Source organism: Anabrus simplex, chromosome 10 (genome assembly GCF_040414725.1).
Source record: "Anabrus simplex isolate iqAnaSimp1 chromosome 10, ASM4041472v1, whole genome shotgun sequence".
Classification (NCBI taxonomy): Eukaryota; Metazoa; Arthropoda; class Insecta; order Orthoptera; family Tettigoniidae; genus Anabrus; species Anabrus simplex.
This window is the reverse complement of record NC_090274.1, coordinates 43,700,096-43,726,773: the sequence shown is the minus strand read 5'-3', so window position 1 is coordinate 43,726,773 and position 26,678 is coordinate 43,700,096. Positions and strand designations below refer to the sequence as shown.

The window sequence follows — 26,678 nt, the reverse complement described above, 5'->3', positions numbered from 1 at the left end:
CAGAACGATGAAATGAAATGGTCAAAATAATCTCAACTTGATAGCATAAGAAAGAAATACAAGTACGAACCTGTGCCAAGGTTAAACCGCAGACCTCCTAGGAACTCGTTGCTGGCTAACCGGTCGTGGTCCCAAACAGTCAACTCAAGACTTCTCTCTGAAAGTTCTTGAAGGCTGACGTCTTCATACACAAAGGTGCAATTCCAAACAGGATTACAATTACGTCGCAGCACGGGTGTTTTCTGCTTTGAACTACGACCTTTGTCAGGTAGGAGATAACTGAAAGAAAGAGACATGAATATAAGTAAATTCTCCAAATTTTCTCTTTATGTTAGGGACCAGGTTTGTGGAAAGATCAGAAAATATAACAAATTGTAGCAGACCCTTGAACATCCTGCTTGCACTCATGGAATAATAAGGGTGTTCATTTTGTCAGACCATGTGAAAACCATCAAACTCACATCAGATATAACTGATTTTGGCATAAGATTTCAGTAGCTATATTTAAGCATTATAATAAAAATGTTAAATATGCAAACTCTGCAGCAATTTCTATACTTAAAGATAATTTAAGATAGTATATCAGAGTTACTTATGTACACAGATGTAATATTTAAGAGTCTGTACTATGACAGTCAGATAAATGTGGGATTCAAATTTATGCGTCAGACTGCACATTTAGGTATCCAGAAGTTGGGTTGAAAATGCGTACTCCAGCATTTGTTTATATGCAATCGTCATCAGTTTACAGTTCCAGTTTCCTGGGTACTGTTTTTAACCCTCAGCACTTGAATAATGTTGTTTAGTTATATAACTCTCCTTGTATTCATTATTTTGAAAAAGTATAGGTGGAGTGCTATCTATTCTTACATCAAAAACTGAAATAAATTTCTTTACATGATTCCGTAAATCTCGAAATGAAAACTTTGTAGGTATACCTCCATTGTTTCCTCTGTATAACTCATATCGAAGCAAACATCTTGATGGAGGCCTGTAGACATTGCAAGGATTTTGAAGAATATGGGGGGTTTCTCTTCACCTTTCTTTGTTCTGTGTATTACCACACTTAACACAGTCCTTCGTACTATTCCGAGTATGTGTGTAAACTGGTACTTTATAGACGTGATAGCCTACTGTCCAAGAGTTGGTGAAAGCTTAAATGATGTCGTTAACTCACACTGTTCTTGGACTAAACATATGTCAGAACATATCCGACAGGAGTGCAAAGGGTTAATCTGGAAGATTATTCTCCAGTTTAGCTATGCCAAAGATGGAATGGCAGTCGAAGCTTTTATCTGGGACTCTGCTGTAAGAATCAAGATAGCTGCACATTGTGATGAATCTGCATCTGCACGATGCTACATGAAAAATAAGTTATTATTACGTAATCTAGGCATATATTTATAAAATATATCATGCTTCCTGTCCAGTTATCACAAAGTTTTTAAAGACTCCCCGAGCTAGCAAGTTGTTGCCACTAACTATACAAGCTGCATGACAAGCTTTCTTGGTAGCCATGGTCATTACAGCATCATTGCTTGATGATGTCACGCCATTATTTATCAGTTCGAGTCCCATTAGTTGAATAATTTTTTACCTTGTAAATGTAAATCGGTAGGGTACTAGAGGCAGTGGTATACAATCCTAATCACTAGAATGCACGTCAAAAGCTTGGGTTCTATTCCAAACCTCTCCACGGCGCTCATATGGAGTAAGGGCATATGGCGTTCATGGTGATTCGTCCATCGGATGGGGTCATTAAGGAGGTTATATTTCCTTGACCTCATAACATATTGAAGTAAGATAAATGCATGCCAGTTATTATTCTAACATTGTCTTGGAAAATTAACTACTTATTAAATTACTAACAATAAATTGAATAATTAATAACAAAATTGGTGGCATTGATGATTATAAACTTTTGCTTTTGCCGTAACATGTATCCTCATAATCAGTATTAGAGAAAAAACAAAGTTATATTGTGTAGTAGGAAATATTTGATGCTAAGATACATACGATAACCTGAATTAAACCTTTTGCGTCCATGAAACAGTTTCAGTCTTTTTATTTTCTACAACAATTTCTGTGTTTTGTTACATATTTAATTTATTTTAAAATTTCTTCATATGTGTAGTTTTCAGTCCGAATTCTTTTCTTGGCTGGAACTTCCATGTTATAACCTAAAAGAGTCTAATACTGGACTCTAGCAATATAATTTGAAAAGAAATAGCGCTAAACAAATAAATGCCCAGGACTACTGACCTAAATTTTACTACATTTTCAGTAATCTAATAAGATTGTCCGGATAGCAATACCATATAATAAATATAATATAATCATTGTACTTGTAGAAATATAATTGTATTGACTAGATGGACAACTAATCTTTTTTTTAAATATTGTAAATAGTGAATACGCAACCATGATAAAATTTATTACACGGAAGAATACAGTAATTAAAATCCGTTGGTAGTTCCCAAGAAAATATTTTAACTTCCAGTTTGCAAAACTGTAGCCTACGTATCTGGCTGTTTATCTGACAGACTTAGTGCAGGCCCTTAGAAAAATCTCACACTTCATAGCAGGTGGATAGGCAGATGGAGCTATCTGATAAATTATGACAATGAAAAATGATTTAATTTTAATATCAAGTATTTATGGCTTTGAAAATAAAAAGACAAACTGTTACCTGGATGCAAAAGGTAAGATTCAAGTTATGTATCTTATCAAATAATTCTTACCACATAATATAATTTTGTTGTTGGAGAGAATAATAGAAGAGGATGAGAGGAAGGGTTCAAAGAAATTTAGAAAAGCATTACGGATTTTGACAGGGCAGGTCTATGATAGACTCTATATTTACCATGAGATTACTGATGGGAAAACAGTGGGAATATGGAAAAGCTCTGGTGATGGTACTCTTTGATCTAGGAAAGGCATACAGTAGTGTTAGTAGAGGAAAGGTGTGGGAAACCCTGGAAAGAAAAGGATGTGCACGGCAATCACGGGAACTAGTGAAAGCAATGTATAAGAATTGTGCTAGTTGTGTCCAGACTCGAGTGGGGAGAACAGATTGGTTTAGAAACCAAACTGGACTAAGACAGTGAGTTGTATTGTCTCCACTTATATTTATAATAGTTATGGATGAAATTCTGAAGGAAAAACAGACAGCATATGGAAGGGATATGAAAATAGTGTTGTTCGTGGATGACATTTTGATCTGGCGAGTCAGTAATACAGAAGTGCAAATCCAACTGGAGACTTTAAATGACAATATTGAGAAATAATCATCATCATCATCATCATCATCATCGATTTTCTGCTCTAGCAAGCCGGGTGCGGGTGTTTACGAGCCTTTCCAGTTTGTCCTGTCCATTCACAGCTGATGTTCTACCTTTTGCTGCCAATTTACATCACGTTTGGCAAGGTCTTTAAAAATTTGCTTTTCCCAACCATCACGAGGCCTCCCTCTGGGCCTCTTACCAACAACAATCCTTTCATAGTATGATCTTAGGGTCCTTATTGGAGTCATCCTTCTTATATGTCCGTACCATTGTAATCTGCTTAATTCTAAGGTTTCCAACAGGCTCCTGGCCAATCCAAGTTGTTGCCTAATACTTTCATTCCTTATTTTGTCTCTCCTTGTCTTTTGGAGACATGATCGAAGGAACTTCATTTCAGTGGCTTGTAGGTGACTGTACAGATCTATTCAACATTGCTGCTTCCAGTCCTTATGTTAAAACTGGTACAAGATATGTTTTGTACAGCATGAGCTTGCAAGCTTGGGGAAATGAGTCATCCCAAAGTAATTGACAAACAGAGTGGTAGAATTTTGATGCAGCTTGTATTCTATTTCCTATTTCTTGGTTTATGGTATTGTCAGAAGAATCAAAGGTCCCAAGTATTTGAAATTATTGATAATGTCTACTTCTTCATTTTGCACACGCAGGTGGACTGCTTCAGGATTTCGACTCATCAATAAAACGACAGGTTTAGTTCGGCTAATGATCATTCCCATTCTTTCAAATTCTTCTTGCCAAAGATCTAGTTTAGCTTGAACTTCGGCTTCTGTCTCACCCCATAGCATAACATCATCAGCAAATACAAATGCATTTGTTGTCTGATCCTTCATTCAATGCTTATACAACCTCATCCATTATCGTAATTTTCAACTGTTGCCAAGTGGACCAGCGAGTTTAAATTTGGTCGGGGGAGCTTGGATGATGATCTGCGTAGTGGACAGCCAAAAAGTGTTACGAAGAGAAGTGGTGATACGCAACTTCCTTGTTGGACTCCGCTCTTGGTTTCAAAACAGTGTGACTTGCCTCCTTGAATTTGCACACAGCTCTTTGTCTCTCGATATAGTTGTTTCACTCTAGCTATAATCTCATCTGGCACTTCTTTACATCTCAGACATTCCCATATGTGCTTATGTGGAACATGATCATATGACTTCTCAATATCCAAGAATACAACTCTACCCATTCTATTCTTATCCCAGTATTTTTCAAAGAGCACTCTTGTCGAAAAATGAGGTCTAGCGTTGATCTGTTCACTCTAAATCCATGTTGTTCTTCCTCAAGTTTAGGTTCAACAAATTTTCTGAATTTTCTCTCCAGGACTGTCTCATATATTTTTAACACATGAGATAGTTGTTACACTTCTTTTGGTCACCTTTCTTAAATAGTGGAATAGTCACTCCTAGCCTCCAATCACTAGGGATTTCATTTTCTTCCCAAATTTTATTTAGTACTCTGTACAACCATTGTATTGCAGGTTCTCCAAGTGCTTTGATCATGTCCACATGGAACTCATCCAATCCTGCAGACTTGTTGTTTTTCATTTTTTATATTGCTGTTTCCACTTCCAGCCAGCTCAAACTTTCTACATTATAATTTATAGGGTTTAGAAGGCCAGCATGTGTGTTGTCGGTTGTATTACAGTTCAGTAAGTGATTGAAATATCTATCGAATTCCTGTAATATTTCATTTTCACTTCTAGTTACCTCTCCGTTTGGATGATGATAGGATGGAGGAGGGAAGACTACCACAACAAGTGTTGGAGGCTAAGATAAAGGGAAAGAGGAAGGCCCAGAGCTACATGGATAGACTCTGTCAAGAACCTTATAAGAAAAAGAAGACTGGGATGGAATATAATTGCTAAAGAGGAGTGGTGGAAGGAGAGGCAACCGTGGAGAAGTACAGTACCATCAACACTCAGACCTGGCAGGAGCTGAACAAGGGGAAATGAAAATGATGATGATGATGATGATGATGATGATGATGATGATGATGATGATGATGATGATGATGATGATGGCTTTGATTGTTTGAAGTAATTTTACTTCACACCAACTTCAGTAACATAGGTATAAACTGCTGGAAAATAATATATCAGAATAATTGAAAGGACTATGTCAATTTTGATCTGATGAAAGCATATGCCACCTGGGGGATAGATGATGTTCCGCATCACATCTACGCTTTAAAAGAGAATGTCCGCTGCCATAACATTCAGTTTGTTGTAAACGTGTAGAGCAAATAGACACCATGCCATGAAGATGTACACACACTTCCTATAGCCAACAGAGCAAGTCTGAGAGGGGTCAGAAAATTGTGGTCTTTCGAGTGAAGGGATGGTCCTTTTGGAGGAATGCCACAGAATTAGCTGTGCTGTGTTGGTTGTGCAGCGATGGTGGCAACAGTGGACAAATGAACATTCCCATACTTGTAGACAAGGTTCTGGACATCCACGCAGCACAAACACCTGCCAAAATCGTCGTATAGTAAGGGCAGCAATGGCAAATAAACTCTTGGTAATTGGTTACTGGTAGTGGGTCTACAGCACATATATCTCAAGCCCGTCTTCCACTCAAGCCATAGCATCGACGTGTATGGCTCAAATGACCGTCAGAGGATCACCTGGAGGATGGAATGGTGCACCGTAGCCTTCTGCAATGAAAGCAGATTCTGCCCGAAGATAGTGATAGTCGCTCACACATATTACGTTGAACTGGTGAGTGCCTTCTTATATAGTGCATTCATCCACCAAAACACACTGGTCCCAAACCACGCCTTATAGTTTCGGGTGCGATAAGCTACAACACTTGTTCACCTTTGGTGCTTGTGGAGGGAACGCTAACTACAACTTGGTACATGCAAAATGTTGTTCTACCTGTTATTCTACCATTATTGCAAAAGGAATATGATGTGCTGTTCTAACACGCTAATGGTCACTCACACACTGACCATTCAACTCAACATACTCTGCAAGACATGCACCAACATCTCTGGCCACCAGACTATCTCCAGTTGAGCACATGTAGGACATGATGGGATGATAAGTGACTCGTTTACCCACAACTTTTACAGAGTTATGCGAACTGGTCAAGCAGGTGTGGAATGAGGGAGTGAGTTAACAAGGGGAGAGAAAGTGAGTTGATAAGGTTAGAGACAGAAGTGGAAGTACAGGACAAACCAACTTCAGTCAAAACTGGTTAAGACTTCCCTCTCCAGTGCATTTCCCTGGTTATTATGTCATTCCAAAGTCCCAGTCCATGTCCTATTAAATACATGCTAAAGAAACAGGGACAGCACATTTATGTCATTCTTTAGTACGTTTGTAACTCCCAGCATAAGAAATTTAAATTAGCATTCCCAGCCACATTGCGCGCATGTTGCACCAGCAACAACTATCCTGGGTAAGGATTTGGCAGAGAACTTAATTTCATGGCCGTAATGTGTCAGCTTACAGCTGCAGGGAGCGTCAGTCTCAAGCCAGTCTTTGTTGTTTGGATCGTGCAACAGTAGCTCGTGTGATGTGTTGGTGCTTAATTTTACGTTCGTAAGTGAATTTTGTATCAACGTTCATAAATTAGGCCTACAGTACGTACGTATACAGCTGACGTGTTGGTGCTTAATTTTATGTTCATAAGTGAATTGTGTAACAACATTCGTTAATTAGGCCTACTGTACTTACGCTTAGAGGTTTGCAGGACATTCAATTATGGAGAAGAAGAAAGCTAGACAGTTTACAAATGATGGAAAATTAAAGTTTATTGAGAAAGCGGATGCTGTCACACAAGAAACATGTGCAAATCGCCCACATGTTGCACATTCGTATGATAACTTTAAACATAATTGTAAGCAACCTGTATAGTTCGTGTCTCTGAGAACATTTTTCCTTGATGTTTTACTATGGTGGTGTGCTTAAAATGTATTATTTATTTAATTAATTATAATTGTAAACACTTATTTCTTTGTTTTCATTGTAATTATTTCTACGTTCAAACTTAACCTTAAATTTAATAGCGTAATTGTTTTTCATTTTTTAGCACAGTCCCTGTTTATGACATTTATTTTTGGTCCCCACAAAAATGTCCTAACCAGTTTTGGCTGTATTTGGTATAACAATCTGAAAGAATTTGAACTAAAAGTGAGCAAAACAAAGACTGTAGACTGGTGTTTTGAAAATACTGTCTTGTGACTAATACATGTTTAGCTCTGGCTTTTGAATTATTCCCATCAAGAGATAGTGGGTTCGAATAAAAGAGGAACAAATACATACATTTATTTGGAGGGAAATAAATTCAAATCAGTTTCCCACTTCAAGTACCTCAGAAACATAATATCAAAATACAACATAGGCAAGCAGAAAATACTCAAAAGGACTAAGATCCTACTTCGCGACACCAAAGTACCCGAGAAAACCAAAATAGCTATGTACGAGGATGGTTTGAAAAGTTCTCGGAATCACCGCTAGATGTCATTGCTAGAGCAACGAGGTTCCCGTGCAATAATCACACATCCTTTGTGAGTGAACACGTGACGCGTCAGTGCTCTAGCTGCAGGAGTGTGGTAGTGACGACTCTTTGTTGTTGTTCCCGCGTAGTGATTTGTGACAATGGACAAACTGAGATTCGAGCAGTGATTAAATACTTTGTAAAGAAAGGTATGAAAGCAAAGGAAATTCATGCCGACTTTCAGAACACACTGGGGGACTCTGCTCCTTCATTTTCAACTGTTGCCAAGTGGACCAGCGAGTTTAAATTTGGTCGGGGGAGCTTGGATGATGATCCGCGTAGTGGACGGCCAAAGAGTGTATGTCCCCAGAATTTATCGCAAAAGTGCATAAAATGGTCATGGAAGATCGTCGACTGAAAGTGCGGGAGATTGCTGAAGCTGTAGGGATGTCTTCTGAATGGGTATGTTATATTTTAACCGAAGAATTGGGTACGAAAAAATTATCCGCAAGATGGGTGCCGCGGCTCTTGACATTGGACAATAAACGCACCAGATTGGAAATGTCCGAACAAAGTCTGGCCCGTTTTCAGTGCAACCAACAAGATTTTTTGCACCAGTTTGTGACTACAGATGAAATTTGGGTCCACTACTATACCCCAGAGACAAAACAGCAGTCAAAGCAGTGGAAACATGCTGATTCACCACCACCAAAGAAAGCAAAGGCCGGAAAGGTCATGGCCTCAGTTTTCTGGGATGCAAAAGGCATTCTGCTGATAGATTATCTTCCTACTGGCCGAACAATTACGGGGCAATATTATGCAAACCTCCTAGACCAACTACAGGAAAAGATACGTGAAACAAGGCCTGGTTTGGCAAGGGAAAAGGTCATATTTCATCAGGACAATGCTCCGCCGCACACAAGTGTTATTGCCATGGCAAAACTTCATGAACTGGGGTACGAATTGTTGTCACATCCACCTTATTCACCTGATTTGGCACCATCAGACTTTCATCTATTCCCCAAGCTGAAAATTTTCCTCGGTGGACGGAGATTTTCTACAAGGGAAGAACTGACAGCCGAATTGGAGAGGTATTTTGCAGGCCTGGAGGAATCTCATTTTCAAGATGGGATCAAGGCATTGGAACAACGCTGGACCAAATGCATTAGTCTACAGGGAGACTAGGTTGAAAAATAAAAGCAGTTCCACCGAGGTAAGATACTTAATTCTAGTACATTCCGAGAACTTTTCAAAGCACCTACGTATTGCAACTAATTTGTACCAATCTAATAAGGTGAAAGTTTATTTTGAGAGAGAGAACGAGACTTTCCAATAAACTTTTGTCTTACCTTTTACAAAACGGATCTGATGTTCCATTTGCCTTCACTGCTATCAGATTCTTTGCTTCCTTGACCAGCACATGTAGAGACCCTCGAGATCGCTTGCCCTTCTTCTGTACCGTCACATCTGGTGGGACGAACTTGAGGCCAATGATTATATCCCCTTTGTAGCTGAGGAGGTCATCAAACGGTTCCGTCTGGATAAAAGAGTTCTGTGTTTAATAGTTTTGAATAACACTTCCAAAATTAGATACAAATCAACGAGATTATCATTCTCAATACCACTTAATATTTTGTCTTATTTAAGGGGGGGAGACTCAGCTTAACAGAGGAAAAGAAAAAAGGCCAATATTCATTCAACTGTTAAATATGCTATAAATATTGTCGACAAATGCTACACATATCCCAGTATTGCCATGCTTCCTGGCAAACAGAAGCAACTTCAATAATGTCAAAATTCTAATTATAACATTTTAAAATAAAATGTTCAAAATTTCCTGCCTTTTTAACAATATATCACTGTCTCCCTTATACATTCCAAGTTTTTAAGAATTTTTGTACTTTCCCTTTTCTAAAGTGTGAATCAAGCCTCCACTTACAAAATAAACCTCAATCACTAACATACACTGTGATTTAGATATTTTTTATAGAGTTTTTATTCTGTGCACTGGAAAATTAGTTTTTGTAAATAAATATATTACATAAAATCTAATATAAATCCTATTGGCCTGAATGAAATATAGATTGTAGTACAACACTACAGGAGGAAACTCTGAAAAAATCATAATTATCTGAGGAACAGTAAAAGACTTATGAAGGAAACAGTGATATATTGTTACAAAGATGGGAAATTTTGTTATAATTACAATTTTGGTATTACTGAAGTTGCTTCTGGTTGCCAGGAAGCATGCTAATACTGGGATATGTGCAGCATTTGTCAACAACATTTGTAGCATATTTAACAATCAAATGAATATTGGCCTTTTTGTCTTCCTCTGTTAAGAAGGGTCTCCCCCCTTAAGAAGGGTGACATTTATGCATTAAAATCGATCAGCATGATGTGTATTTTTTTATATATACAGTATATATTGTCTTTGTGACTATACGGCAAATTATATATACTTATTTATTTATTTAGCGCATGCATTTTAGTGCCAGGAGTGTCCGAGGACATGTTTGGCTCACCTGATAAAAGTGTTTCTATTTGATGCCCATGCATGACCTGCTGTGAGATGATTATGAGAATGAGGTCAGGAGAGGGTGAAACCCAGTGTTGCCACATAACCTACATCAATTTTAATGAACTCATGTGTAACCATAACATGTTTTATCAATGTTTCAAGACATGCCAATAGTGTTATATTAGGTGTTGATGTTTGCAAGTTACACGTAATGTTCTTTTCCACTTATAATTTAAGGCTCAAGATGACCCAATACAAGGGTCAAAGCTAGTCCCAAAGTAATAAATAATATTAACATATTATATACAGTATTGAACAGGTGGACCTTTTCATTCTTTTTTGATATGGACCAAAATTAAATTCATTTCATATTACGTTTTGGCCCTTTCAATATATTTACACTTTTTATTTTACAATAGGCCTTTCTACACCTTTCTTTTGATGTTTTATTGGTGTTTTGAAAATACTGTCTTGTGACCAATACATGTTTAACTCTGGCTTTTGAATTATTCCCATCAAGAGATAGTGGGTTCGAATCCCACTGTTGGCAGCCCTGAAGAGGTTTACAGTGGTTCCCCATTTTCACACCAGGCAAATGGTGGGGTTGTACCTTAATTAAGGTCACTGCCTCTTCCTTTCCACTTCTAACCCTTTCCAGTCCCATCATTGCCATAAGACCTATCTGTATCAAAGCAACGTACAGCATCTTGTAAAAAAAAATTTTTTTAAATGAAGAAAATGCAATAAACTGCCAAATTTCACAAGAGTTGCATCTTTCCAAAATGCCCCCTTGTATGTGGATATTTTTTTTACAAGTTTTTCAATGCATTTTTTAGCATACAAATTAGTTTCGATCACTAACAAGCTGTCCGCTTCTGTAGCGTAACGGTTAGTGTTATTAGCTGCCGTCCGCGGGGGCCCGGGTTCGATTCCCGGTACTGCTAGAAATTTAAGAATGGCAGGAGGGCTGGTATGTGGTTCAAATGGTACATGCAGCTCACCTCCAATGGGGGTGTGCCTGAAAAGAGCTGCACCACCTTGGGATGAGGACACGAGTTTACTTTACTTTACTAACAGGCTTACACCACCATCCATTAGAAATAGTTACAGACAATCAATAGCAGTCATCTCAGGTAATAAACAAACCGTTGAGCCACTCAGTCCAGCACTTATTGTTTTTGTTGCAAAGTTTTTAATTTAAGACTTATATGTTTGTTCTTTAGAATCCTTTTCTGTTCTGTATTTGCAATGTGTTGTACTGTAATAAACAACTCTTCTAAATCATTTTGGACTTCTTTAAACTAATTTTTTGTTTGTTTTACTTTTCCAAAAGTACTTAAATAGTTGTTTCAATAGTTTCATCTAAACATGATATGCGACAGGAAAAGGCAATTCTCCCTTTTCTCATTTTGTCTATTATTGACTCACTTTCCTGGTATATCGCTGCATTAGGCAACATTCTCCATTGTCCATCAACCTGGTGCTTTTTATTAATGAACCTAGTATATTACTATTCTTAGAGAGCATAAAGCAAACTGCATGGTAATGATTCAGTGCCTTACAGAGGATGGAAGTAATAGTTATGTTCATAGAGGCATGTGCAGTCTTAGAGAAGAAAAAGAAAGAAAACACTTGAACGTACCCTCTCCTGTAGGGGATACCACTGAGGAGTTGGGTCATCAAACACTTTGTTCTCGAGCGGCATCATAACTTCACCCAGGAAGTCGTTGCGACCAAACATATCAGAATGCCACACTGTCAACCAGAGTGTCCTCGTCTCCAAGCCATGGAGAGTCATATGGAACTGTAACAGAACACATGTTTATTAATACATCACAGTAAATAAAATATAATGAAAAGAATGAACTACAATTCTGCAAAGTCTTAAACCATCTTATATTACAGACCTTACATTGCTGAACATTGATTAAAAACTTTATTAATACATAGAAAAAAAGAAGAAACTTAAGATGTAGGTTGCAATGAAACTTTAAGAAAGTGACACTTCTTCAGATACCACACACGGGAAACTGGAGCTGGAAAATGATGATTATGATGATGATGATGATGATGATGATACTTCTTTGGAACCGACTGTAAACAATAGTTGATAAACAGGTTTTGTATTTGTTCTCGAATTGACTTGTCTAAAGCTATTAAAAACTATTTAAAATAGAGAAAATTCATTTATGTTTTAAAACGTTTATAAATTGATCTTGCTAAAAAAAAATGCTTTGAATCGAGTTTGACTGAAATAATGACAGATGAGAACCCATTGTATAAACTAGTATTCAATCATTTAAGGAAGAAAAAAAAAAAAAAAAAGAAGGAAAAGGTAAGACTTGAAGATCTTAGGAAGTGAGTCTCATTCAACATCATCTAAATATTACAATTTAATAATAATTTTCCTAATATACCACTACTGATATGGTGAATTATGATATAATAGTTCTTTATAATTTGGGCCAAACAAAGAAAGTGTTATATTGTTTTTGTTCTTTGATATCTGTAAATAAGTTGAACTTTAATAATCACTGATGAAGGGAATGTATTATTTTCCTGAAACAAGTTTGAATAAATGATTTGCTATAATAATAATAATAATTCCGTGTGGCTATTTCTAGCCGAGTGCAGCCCTTGTAAGGCAGACCCTCCGACGAGGGTGGGCTGCATCTGCCATGTGTAGGTAACTGCGTGTTATTGTGGTGGAGGATAGTGTTATGTGTGTTGTGTGAGTTGCAGGGATGTTGGGGACAGCAGAAACACCCAGTCCCCGGGCCATTGGAATTAACCAATGAAGGTTAAAATCCCCGACCCGGCCGGGAATCGAACCCGGGACCCTCTGTACCGAAGGCCAGTACTCTGTCTATTCAGCCAACGAGTCGGACATGATTTGCTATGATAAAAGTGTATTGACAAGTTGGACGGAGCATATACTGTTTTAAATATAGTTTTTTAATACCACAGCTGTAAACAGTAGTTTCAGTTCAGTATTACACTAATAAAGGGTGAGATTGCTTGAGACACACATTTCCAATTTCAATGTCTTTTCCAGATTTCCAGGTACAATACATAGATACATAAAATAAAAGATGTTTCACACTCCTATTAAAGTGTGGTAGAACTTTAATACTGACATCACAAATTAAGCTTATATATATATAGTTATACACAATAAATCTCATGATGATTCTGAATTGACTTACAAGTCATTAAAAATTAACTCGTAAAAGAAAATGATATTTTTCCACCTTTCAATACACCATTAAGAAAGACTTTGCACTATTAACAAATAATGACACGACATTTTTTTTTAACATCGGAACATGTTTTGGTCCCCATTGATCCATCATCAGCTTGGCTAACAATTAAATTAACAAGAGACATTCTAAACCATTACTAAAAAAATATGATACATAAAAGAGATGGTGTGTTATGAAAATTAAAAGTTCATTAAAGTATAATGCAATGATTTTAAAAGTCCATTTGTAAGTCTTAGTGCTAAATACACACTGCATTATTACAAAATATTATCATGACAAAATATAGAGCGACAATTTTAAAAATCCACCTGTTGTGACTCTTAGTGCAAAATATACACTCTGTTGTAACACATATAAAAATGAAGTCGTCTTCTTACATTCTTGCTGTCATGTTAAAACGAATTGTTATTACTCTGTTGGTGAAATGGACTTCTCTTGTTTCATCTGTGGTGGACTCTCATTTAACACAGGACAGAGCTTGTATGGTAGTGTGCCTAATACGGAAAAGTCACTTGTTCAGATTGACTTATTTTTATAGTCGGTAGGAGTCGAGGAAGGACAAGCTTTGTAAATTAGTGAGAAAATATTTCACCAACAGAACAATAACAATTTCTTTTAACATGACAACAAGAATGTAACAAGATGACTTCATTTTCATATACCAGCATGTAACAACACAGTGGGTTTTTAAAATTGTCGTGCTTAGGAAAAGTTACTCCACTGAAGCTCAATTTGCAGGATTCTAGCAAGATATAACAGATATTTTACATACAGGAGGTCAAATCGATTGTATCACAATTGACTTATTTTAGGCTTTTGATAGGGTAGATCATGGGAAACTATTTAAAAAATTTAGCACAATTGGACCAGACAAAAGAGTGACTGAATTGTCTTTGCCTGGTATACTTATGTTTTAGATATCACATGATTTGTTTAATTTTTATTTGGCTGAAGATGGCCACTAAGTAGCTGAAACTAGTCCCAAGACTTATGTAATATCATTTACTTGATATATTGTATTGGAAAGATGGATGCTCTTGTCAATTTATTCTTATAGCCCGTCTATAGGCGGGTGTAGCACTTATCGAGTTAAGGTAGTGATTTTATCAAACATCAATTAACTGGGAGGTTATACCATCTGATGGGTTCACGTGGTGACTTAATGTTGGTGGGGGGCTCATACAAGTTTGAACAACAAAATGAATACATGAGTCTGATAAAACAAATCATTTAAAAGAGCGAGAAAATCAGACAAGAACTGACCACTAGATTCCGTAACAAAAAGGAGCTTTGGTAGATTTAAAGTGTTAGCTTTGCGGCAGAGTTTGTGGTCTTTCACTCATCTAAAATCCAATAATTGACAACACTGATGTACTAAGAAGACATCTGTTATACTCACAAGCCTTTGATGATGATGATGATGATGATGATGATGATGAAAAACAAGAAGACTGATCAGGACTAAACATAATGCATCAATTGTCAGCAAGACCTTGCTGCAGCAATAACGAACTGTGCAAGATGATAGGCAGAGAGAATGACCACCAAGATACAAGCTTTATTGGCAAATTTATTCTTAAGAAATAGTGTTTGTTTATTATTTTGTAAAATTTGAAGAAGAAGAAGAAAGGGCAGGAAATTTACCTTCAATGTCTCGTCAAAGACAGGGTTGAGTGTATGCTTCTTAACTTTGGTCTTGCGTTTACCACTCTTCGACTTGTCTGGCAAGAGGTAGACTTTAACATAACTGTAATAAAATAAAAGAACATCATTAGAACAATTAGGAAAAGGTAGGAAAATGTTAGGGTGTCCCCTATCAAAGAAAGTGGAGTGGATCCATATTTTCCCCTACCTGGCTACAGCTGGATAAAGGGAATTGATGATGATGATGATGATGATAAGTTTTTAAACTGTTATACTATCAGAATATTCCTTCCCTCCCCCACTCAGAATAATGTATTAATTACTGTTTTGATTAATGCTTTCACAGCCCAAAATACTAGACATAGTCTAGCAAGTTTGTGCTGTGTGAAATGAGAAACTGTAAGAGAACTTTTGCTGACATTATTAAAAAAGTCATGAGAACTTGTTGGTTTGCTTCCTCTGAAGTGAACCACATCTTCAAGAAATGTCAAACTTCCCTTGAACCACTGGGTTCCCCTCAGTCTATATTTACAGTACATTCTTCTTTATCTTTTTCTTTCTTCCCGTTTCCTGTATTTACTTGGCTTTCCTTTATATCCTACACTTCTCAGGATTAAAAGATGGCTCCTCAACACGTGTCTATGCATGCCCTCTTGATGAAGCTAACAAGCAGAAAAGAGCTCATTAGGAGGGGGATTTGAGATGAAATGAATGTAGAATAGAATAAGAATAGAGTACCCGCCTTCCCCAGTTCCGAGTTGCCAGAAACTGAGGAGAATATTCATTTTATTGGCAATTAGGCATATACTTATTACAGCTAAAACAAACAAACAAACAAACAAACAAACAAACAAACAAACAAACAAACAAACAAACAAACAAACAAACAAACAAACAAACAAACAAACAAACAAACAAACATAATTAGGAAGGAAAAACCATTTATATTTAAAATTCTTTGTTCAGAAACTTTCCACATTTATTAAGATAATGAATACAGAATTTTAATGTTAATGATTTTACACTTGTTCATAATAACTTATTCTTTAAGAAAGAGTATGATGTTCCTTCAAGAATAAAACACGCAACTTTTCAATTAATTATTTTCTTTTTCAGGTCATCTCCAGTATTTATTAATCTTGCATAAGTTCTGAAAGACTGAAAAACTTACAAGATACATATTGCCTGCCAAGGCTCTGGGTTTATTTGGATTTTGTATTAAAGAATATGTCATATACATCTAAGACATTCTAATCAATGGCTTTAACAGAATAGTTTTTTATAAGAAAGGGCTGGGAACAGATCAGTGAATATGAACACGAGACATGCTGTAAGTTGTGCGGCATTATAATGGAGGAGTTTTAAAGTGTTCCTTCAAAGACCCTGGTAGTTCAGTATATAGACAAGCTGTAGGTCTCTCAAGTCGTATACAGGGTTTAACATAACTCATCATCATCATCATCATCATCATCATCATCATCATCATCATCATCATCATCATCATCATCATCATCATCATCATCATCATCATAATTTCCCTTTATCCAGCTGTAGCTGGGTAGGGGCAAATATGGTTCCTTTCCACTTTCTTTGGTCTTTCCACCACTCCTCCTCCAACACTGTGTCCCAGTCCAGGTTTCTTTCTATAATGCTGCGTTGGATGGTATCCTTCCATCTCAATCGTGGTCATCCACGGCCTCTCCTTCCTTGGATTTGCATTTCCATCACCTTTTTTGGCATTCTTTCGTCGCTCATCGCTTTATGTGCGCAAACCATCTTAGTCGGCTCTTCTCTATTCTTATGGACAAAGCAGATTTAACATAACTATACCGACAAAAATAAAATCAGGGATGCTCTTCATGTTATGTTAAGAACGAGAGTGCAATCGGATTGGAGGGGGAAAATGAAAATATTGACACTTACGGATCTGAGCGGTTCCTCTTGAGATCAACAGGTGCCAAGTCTTTGCACTGTTTCACCAATATCTCCAATGCACCAGCTTTGTAATTGTACTGGAGGCCGAATTCCACTTCTCCTCTCACTTCAACAGTGCCATATCGTCCCTCGCCAGCACCAGAGTACACACTCGCCAGGGAGTCGCTTCGGGGCTGTATTGGACATTACACTTCATTAGAAATAACCAGTGACAGGAAACAGAACACTGCAAACCAGATAGGAAGAAGGAAACTTAGGAGTATTGAGATGAAAGTTTTTCTTTAAAATGATGATTATGATGATAGGATCCTTGAGAAGAACATCCAACCCCTAACTCCTGTAGGTTAACAACTTTTGGACATCTTATCTATTTCTAATTATATGTACTTGAATCCCATCTTTATTGCTCATCTTCCCTTGATAATTAGTATAGTTCATTTTTATTAAATTTAAGTTTAGTTTTCCCCTCAGTCCCCCTTTACGTTACCCTTACCTTTCATTCCCTGATGATTTAATATTCAAATTCCTCCTTTTCCTTCTTTAAACATGTTCAAAAGATCTTACTGTTAATGTCTCCTGAGTAAATTTTCGAACAGAAGAGTCAAAACATCACAAAACAAAACAAACAAACAAATTCTTATTAAAAAAGTTTTCCAGCAAATTACAGCATACCAATTTTCCCCTTAAAAGTATTGTTTTATGTCTTTAATTCATTTAATCCAGCCCAATGGTTTAAGTGTAGTAAACCTACTGCTACTAGAGGCCCCGGGTTTGATTCTTGGCCAGGTTGGAGATATTTATCTGGATCTGAAAGCTGAGATATCAACCCTGGTCTAGAAGGACAATAATGACCAAGAAAATTCTTCGCCACACATTACCCTATAATCTGTGGACCTATGGGATAAGCAGCGGTTCTTCAAAAGCGAAGCCCATGAGAACTATAATGACACTGGGTCTGTTAAAAGAAATAAAAAATTAATGCACTTAATTTAATCTAATACAGCAAAAAATAAAAATCATGGTTTGGGAACCAAGACAAATCTGCAGCCAGTCTCTGTGATCTAATTGTTACTGTTCAAACTCTCTGGGCTCTATTTTTCTCAGATTAGTAGGATTGGAGACGTCCCTTACCAGATGTGGCAGTGTACCGACTGGTCCATTCAATTTTTTATGGCAAAGGTAATTCTGTAAGTTCATTACAAACACAGCTTTGAGTTACAGCGTGTGGTAACTTCAGGCTACCATCTTAACAATTTGCGAACATCTTTCTGACAGAAACTGGCAATGCTATTTTAAAACTACTATGTTTTCAAGAGGATGTTTTAAAATGAGGGGTGTTTACTGAAACTGCTGTTTTTCTCTCCATTTTTGGTACTAAAAATTACTGCTTATATAAATTTAATTGTTTTCCAATAAAAGTTGTACATAATGGAGCATTTGTTGGGGGATGGGGCGAAATTCTTTCAAAAACATTAATCAAGCAAAACAAACTAACAGTTTGCACCTATGCAAAATCTATAAGTTTATTGTGACATTTTAAAGCCAAAATTTGCCCATTATTTCAAGAAAGATTTCAATATGACATGATTACATACTAAGTTGAAGGAGAACCCTAGTGAAAATCCCCCCTTTACATTTGCAACATGACTAAATATCAAAATAACAAACAAAGCAAGATGAAATGATAGCCCATTTTTATGTGACACAACTAATCACTCTTGCTCTAATTATTTAGCTACTTTCTCCAAAAAATATGATGCCTCTTGAATGACTTTTTTCCTGCATAGGCTTACAATATACCACCGGTATATTATTATCCTACTTCTCTACAAATGGGTTTATCTAATATTATGCCTTTTGCTGGAAACTTTTTAATAATATGGTAATGAATACATATTTATAAACCTTAATTAAAACAAACTTTCCCTTGCATTCTGCCTCCACCAAACTGCAATATCATTACTAACCAGGAGGTATTTTCCAATGTTCCATCACCAAGTTAAGAGACTTTGTTAATAAGGAATGAATTCTTATGGATTTATGTCCCTTCTTCCTCAATAATCCCAACACATTCAGTTCAAATTACCCTCTATTCTTAAATCTGACAATATCATGATAGAAAAGATGTGAAAATAACAGTAAGAATGGTGAATGATTATGGGAAAGATTAATACAGAACAGAGTTGGCAAGATGAAGAATAATAAACACCACACAATTATGAAAAAAATAATCATTTACATGCTGGAACTTTCCGACTTGTAGGTTCAAATTAGGCTATACAATTGGTAGTATTGTGCCGTGAAATTCAGTTTCATCCACTGAAGTTTATGATATCTTTCCAGTGAAGTCAAGTCTAGTGTATTTCTTAGGTATCTTCTTATTAATGAAAAGCTGTTTTTACTTACTGACACTGATTCCTACCCAACGGTCCAGCCACAAGCTAGAAGGATTAACCAAATGTGGCTAAAATTCCTGGCCTGGCTGGGAATCTAACCCAGGCTTATCTGAACCGAAGTCGACTCAGCCAAGGAGCCAGCTTCAGTTCAGAGTAAGCAAAGTTTGATTTCCAGGTAAGCTGAAGATTTTAGTCACATCTGGTCAGCTCTCATGGCACGGGGATTAAGTATGTGTGTTTGTCATTTATACACAACACACTACTAACCACCATAGAAACACGTAATAGTGAATACATCATTCACTGGGCGAGTTGGCCATGAGGTTAGGGGCGCACAGCTGTGAGCTTGCATGTGGGAGGTAGTGGGTTCGAACCCCACTGTAGGCAGCCCCGAATATGGTTTTCCGTGGTTTCCCATTTTCACACCATGTAAATGCTGGGGCTGAACCTTAATTAAGGCCATGGTCGCTTCCTTCCCACTCCTAGTCCTTTCGTATTCTATCGCCACCATAAGACCTCTGTGTTGGTGCGACATTAAGCAAATTATAAACAAGCCACGAAGAACTCCGAAAGAGAAAATATGACAACTCGTGTACTGTACCTCAGAAGGGAAAAATAAAGAGTTGTCCACTTTCAAGAATATACGCCGGCAAATATATATTAATAAACATGACAGTTTGAGCAGCACTGAATGGAGAGAAACAATAAAAGTGCAGGCTAATATATGTGTGGTAAGATCCATACCAGACAGATCTCAAGACTGTAACTGCTGTAGGTAATGCCTCAATGAGACAGAAACCCTCGCCCATATGGTGAAAACCTGTGTAGTACAAGACACCACCCCTAGATCCTTCATTGTCCGCCCCCACGGTGTAGGGGGCAACGCGTCCACCTGTCACCTGGCGGACCCGGGTTTGATTCCCAACCGGGTCAAGGGTTTTTACTTGTACATGATTAATATCCCTGGCCTGGTGTTTGTGTCATCCTTTATGTTCCTTTCCTCACTTCCGCAATTTCCAAATACACACAGGTTCATAACATATGATACAAAGTAGGAGCAAAAGATCTTCTTAGGTCAACGTCCCGAATAACATTTTTATAAAAAGATCTTTCATTGCTTCCTCCCTTTAACAAAAGATCTAACAGTACATGAAGAAGTTCATGGAAGCATTTGCTGTATCGACATATGGCAATCGCACCAGAAACAAAGAATGCAACAATTATTGATCCCACCGTGTGTTCCAAGACCCTTAATGGACAATGAACTAAAGTGAACTGCAACAAGAGACTGAGCTACTCTCTTACAGTTCTTTATTACAAGAACAAGTACCAAATGTCTGAAACATCCATCAACAGTATACTGACAGCAGCTAGAGGAAAGATCTGACATATTTGTGTCTTTGGTGTACTTTGTGTCATGGCAACCCATGCCTTTGTAAAGTTGTTTTACATGAATAAATACCAAAAAAATGCATTCAGTGGATGAAAGTCCTTTAACCAATCTTCATATTCCTGTACACTTGTTTAAATAACAATGACTTAAGAAAGAAAAGAGTCAGAAAGTTCGTTTTAATGTTAGAAAGAAATAATACCCTTGTGACCAGTGTTGAAAGTGTTTGAAGAAAGTGCCAAAGCACTTCAGTTGAAACGTTAATTGGTGTACCAGACACCGTATCATAGAGCAGTTTGTTGTGTACAGTAAAATCTGTGTATGAAGTCACAAATGTGAGCAACTTTACTACTGTATTTCAATTGATAATTCGCTCTAGTAGGAAACCTTTTTTAAGTAAGGCAATGTGTTATGAGGTAAGTTCAGGTAAATTGTGTCGTACTGACAAGATAAAAGTTTACTTCAGAGCACAATTTCTAGCTCACATGTTATTTGACCTCTTTGACATTTTATTCTAGCCCAGCCTATCTCATTGCTTTCAAACTCCTTGCTCGGAATGTCTTTCTGCCATTAAACTAGCCCGTAGAACGCGCAGTTGTCTAGGGTGTATTGCGAGTGAAATAGTGCGAGGGACTGAGTGTATCAGAGAGAAGCATCCATTAATTGTGTATGTACACGCACTACCTAAAATGGCGCACATCTACACTAATGAAGAATGGTAATGCTTCTGCTGCTGTCGAAGAATACCGCTGGCGCTTTCCAACATGTCAAATTCCTGATCGTAGAGTGTTTACCAGAGTTTTCAGCACATTGCGTGAAACAAGTATTCTTGCAAGTTCCCATTTTTCTTCTGAACGTGTAGTTCAACAACCTGCGCAGGAACAGCGACACTTTGTTGAAATGGTGCAGCGTAGTCCTACTACCAGCAAGCAGCGACTGTCTGAGCGTATCAATGTCCCACGAACGTGTGTACAGCGAACATTACATGCAGAAAACACATACGTGCTCGCCAGTAGCCCCAAAACAAATGTACATTCAAGGTGTTCTATCTCGGAATAGGGCATATGTCCATGTGAAGTTTTTTTGCTTCAAATGATCATTCCTGTCATATCCCTGAATATCAACCATTCCTCCTGGGGCACCTTGTATAATGTTTGTTTCCTAGCTTCAAACTTGGTGGTTAACCTTAGGAATGTCAATGGAATAATTTATAGTATCATGTTTGTTATTACCGGTAATTAAAAGCTTATATTTTAATAACATTTTTGTTTATATAAGTGGCAGTGTATCCATAAGCCTTGGTTCATTGTATTTTTGTAAGTTTTCAACTATTTCACGAAATGGATGAATAATATATAGGCTCATATCCATGCAAAGTTTGAAGCAACTCATGTTAAAATTGGTTTGTCTGAAGCAATCTGAATGACAGAAAAATTTACTTTAGAGACATGGCAAAGCTGAGCAAGCATACCCAGTTATAGGAACAGGCCTGATTTAAATTTCTCTGCAAGATTTCAAAAATGGTCAACTAGAAACAAATCTTATTTAAGTTATTTTCTTCCTTTCTTTGCCAAAAATCTCAGTAGGGTCCTATCTAAATGAAGGGAGCAAGTCAAGTCATGAGCTGATTTCTTGTTGGTTTTTTATTTTAGTAAAAATGTTATTGGTTGACATTGAAAAGCCGGAAGTTTGTTCTGCAGGAGATTTCTTTTATGTGCTGGTAAATTTACAGACACGAGGTTGGTGAATCATTTTTAATTTTCATCCTTGTCTCTCCTTTTTGTTGGTTCCTCTACCTCCTTTTCCTTCCCTGTGGATGAGGGTGGTAAAATAACACCACGGTAAGAGCTTACTAAAAGGGACCCCAGTGAGTCTGAACTTTGCTGCGTGGGTTAGCGACCACGGGGCCCTCTGCTGAGTCCTGGCACTGCTTCCACTTACTTGTGACAGGCTCCTTACTTTCAGCTATCCTTTCCAACCTCCCCTGATCAACTCTTGTTCTTTTCCGACCCTGACGGTATTAGGCTGCGAGGCCTGGGGAGTCTTTCACTTTCATGCCCTTCGTGGCCCTTGTCTTTCTTTGGCTGATACCTTCATTTTTAAATTGTCGGACCCCTTCCATTTTTTCTCTCTGATTAGTGTTAATAGAGGATGGTTACCTAGTTTACTTCCTCTTAAAAGAATAACCACCACCAACACCTCTACCCTCTTTGTAATTATCCTTGGATGAAGAGTTCTCGGAGAAATATTCTTCGTAAAACACTATTTTCCAGTTACTGTTGTGTTACATCTTCTCTAATTTTTGTGTTATTGAGCTCGATAGCTGCAATCGCTTAAGTGTGGCCAGGATTCGGTATTTGAGAGATAGTGGGTTCGAACCCCACTGTCGGTAGCCCTGAAGATGATTTTCCGTGGTTTCCCATTTTCACACTAGGCAAATGCTGGGGCTGTACCTTAATAATAAAGGCCACGGCCACTTCCTTTCCACTCCTAGCTCTTTCCTAACTATCATGGCCATAGGACCTATCTGTGTCGGTGTGATGTAGAACAAATTGTAATTTTTGACTTATAAGTACTGTAGTTGATAGAGAACGATATGATCATTACACAGGTTTTACTGTACACTGCCAGCTGAAACATCACATGAAGAGATCTTGCTATTCTGCCACAAAACATTAAAAATAATTCTAAGTGTAGAAATTTTGCCATTGGAGAGTAACATACAGGAGCAGAGCTCCTCCTGCTAAATATATGACGGAGCTCAGCTCCAGTGCTCTCCGGTTCACTTTCAGCACTGGTGGGGACCGCTCTAGGCAGCGTGGGAGTGCTTTCACTCAGCGGCTCAGGAGATGCATTCTGAAAAACGGAAATCTTCATTAAAACACCAACATTATATGAACTATACTATACAAAAAAAAAAAAAAAAAAAAAAAAAAAAAGTTGTTGATTTCTGGTGTAAATTTTGGGAAAAGGATGAGAGGAAAAAAATAAAGACTCTCTGGCTGAAGTTGAAATCCTTGTCAAATGTACTCTGCAATCACAAAATGCCAATAAGAGTGAAAAGTGAAGTTTACCAAACTGCCACAAGACCTGCTCTGATGTATGAAGCAGAATACTGGACTGGCAAAAAAAGGTGAATGTACAATGATAGCACATAAATAAAATGAAAATGCTTAGATGGTCAGGGAGTGTCACTCAAATCAACAAGATCCAGAATGAATACATGAGAGGTTCCTTTACAGAGAAATTCTGAGAGTGCCACATGAAATGGTATGGTCTTGTAACGAGGATGGGTGATTCCTACGTCGTCCAAGTACTTGGCAAACTAAACCCACCCAGGGGAGAAGGGATGTCGTAGACGAACATAGAGAAAGAAATCAGAGTTGGCAGAAGATGATGAGAGTAAAGTCTTATGTGCCAGTAAATCTACCAATGCAAATGGAAGGTGGAGAGAAACTGACTGAAGAAATATTACAAGGATGACTGAAAAAAGGAAACCTTGGAATTTCAAAAAAACAAAAAGTGAGAAAGGCCCAAATTACAATGAATTGACTTTGTCAAGAATTGCATAGGAAACAGAACCTGGATTGGAACATGGATGATGGATGAGGAGTGGTACAGCATGCTGAGAAAAGTGAACAGGAAGCATAAGTGAATAAATTTAGCATATATGGATGAGGTACAATGTAACATGGGTTTTGTTCATCCAATCATAAATGTATAGAGTGATCACATGGTTTTGTGAGAGATTTTAATAAAACAAATATTACATATACTCCCTTAAAATGATCATTATGGTACCGAGCGAGCTGGCCGTGCGGTTAGGGTTGGAGCTTGTATCCGGGAGATAGTGGGTTCGAACCCCATTGTCGGCAGCCCTGAAGATCGTTTTCCGTGGTTTTCCATGTTCACTCCGGGCAAATTGTACAAAAGAAAGAAGATAATTCATTTAATAGGACTGGTGCATAGGGAGTCCTGTGTTATAAGGTGATTCAAAAGAGAACCTCTTTAAACTGCCCATTACACCGTAGAAGAGAACACATTTCCAGGTGTATAAAAATTATCTTCTGTAAGGGAGGACACAGCATTAATTTGGGCTAATATTAGGAAATAAGCTAATGCTGCCATTATTCTAGGTGCTATCCTAACACTCATCCCATACTGAACTGAAAACACAACTTCTACGATAGTGAAGGACGGGCATTTAAATTGTTTTGGAACTCATTTTGATTTTCCGAGGCTGAGTTGACCTCATTCTACTCCCTCACATCCATGGCATGGCCGGGAATACAAGCCGAACAAGATGGGCATGAAGCAACCCCACTGTTTCCTTAAAAAGTAAAACACTGTTGTTTTCCAGCGGTAGAATAACACCCACAGAATCCCCGGCCTGGTGTAAGAGATGACTAAAAGGAGCCTCATAGGCTCAGAACTTGGGAGCGTGGGTTGGCGACCACGGGGCCCTTAGGTGAGTCCTGGCATTGCTTCCACTTATTTGTACCACACTCCTCACTTTCATCTGCCCTATCTGGTCTCCCTTGGTCGACTCTTGTTCTTTTCCGACCCCGACGCTATTACGTTCCGAGGGGTAGGGAGTCGTTCATTTTCACGCCCTTCATCTTTCTTTGGCCGTTATCTTCATTTTTCGAAGAGTCGGATCCCTTTCATTTTTTCCTCTGTTTAGTGTTAAGAAAGGACAGTTGCCCAGTTGTACTTCCTCTTAAAACAATAATCCCACCACCATCAGCTTCAGATTTATTATTATTATTATTATTATTATTATTATTATTATTATTATTATTATTATTATTATTATTTAATTACTTTTGGAATAATAAATCAAAAAAGAATTGGTTTAAAGAAGTCCAAAGTGATTTGGAGGAGTTGAATATTACCATGCAAATCATAGAAAACAGAGGCGAGAAAAGTATTTTGAAGAATAAATGCATCAGGCTTCCTCTGACCACTGTACAGAGGAAACAATATGTTATAACGGATGCGGAGAGGGCAGCCAGGTCAACCAGACTCAAGACTTTTTGGGAGAAGAAAAGGAAGACAAATTTGTTGCAGTCTGATTTAAGAGCTCCAATGTGGGGCGTAAATAAATAAATAAATAAATAAATAAATAAATAAATAAATAAATAAATAAATAATCGTCCGTTTTAACCGCTAATGATTTTAACAGTACGTGCTTGAAGCCAATGATACGATGACGTATTTAAACACCTTCAAGCGCCACTCATCTCGGCTAGGATCGAATCCATGCCACCGAGTTCAGTTTCACAAAAGATATACAATCTAATAAGTTATACTTCAGGATAATAAATTATTATTATGTGGAGCCTCCGTGGCTCAGGCGGCAGCGCGCTGGCATCTCACCGCTGGGTTCCGTGGTTCAAATCCCGGTCACTCCATGTGAGATTTGTGCTTGACAAAGAGGAGGCGGGACAGGAATTTCTCCGGGTACTACGGTTTTCCTTGTCATCTTTCATTCCAGCAACACTCTCCAATATAATTTCATTTCATTAATCATTGTCTCAGAGGAATGCGACAGGCTTCGGCAGCCGGCACAATTCCCATCCTCGGCGCTAGATGGGGGCTTCATTTATTCCATTCCTGACCCGGTCAGATGACTGGAAACAGGTTGTGGATTATCATTTTCATTATTATGTGAATTCTATTATTTTCTGATAGGTAAATGTATCTACCAAATTAAAATAGCTGTCCTGTTGGACAAATCAGTTGAATAAAAATAATACATAGTGAACATCTGCAGTGTGAAGAAAGA

General features: G+C 37.6%; 1 protein-coding gene across 1 annotated transcript in view; it reads right to left on the bottom strand.

The window, feature by feature from the left end:
- The window catches only part of LOC136881791 (uncharacterized), a 954,543-nt gene that overhangs the window by 5,050 nt on the left and 922,815 nt on the right, over window positions 1-26,678 (bottom strand). The window contains exons 8-12 of the mRNA XM_068229324.1: window positions 17,093-17,277; window positions 15,170-15,272; window positions 11,905-12,066; window positions 9,091-9,278; window positions 71-279 (exon numbers count right to left, since the gene is read on the bottom strand). Coding sequence (XP_068085425.1) covers window positions 71-279; window positions 9,091-9,278; window positions 11,905-12,066; window positions 15,170-15,272; window positions 17,093-17,277 — 847 coding nt within the window. The remainder of the gene's footprint in view (window positions 1-70; window positions 280-9,090; window positions 9,279-11,904; window positions 12,067-15,169; window positions 15,273-17,092; window positions 17,278-26,678) is intronic.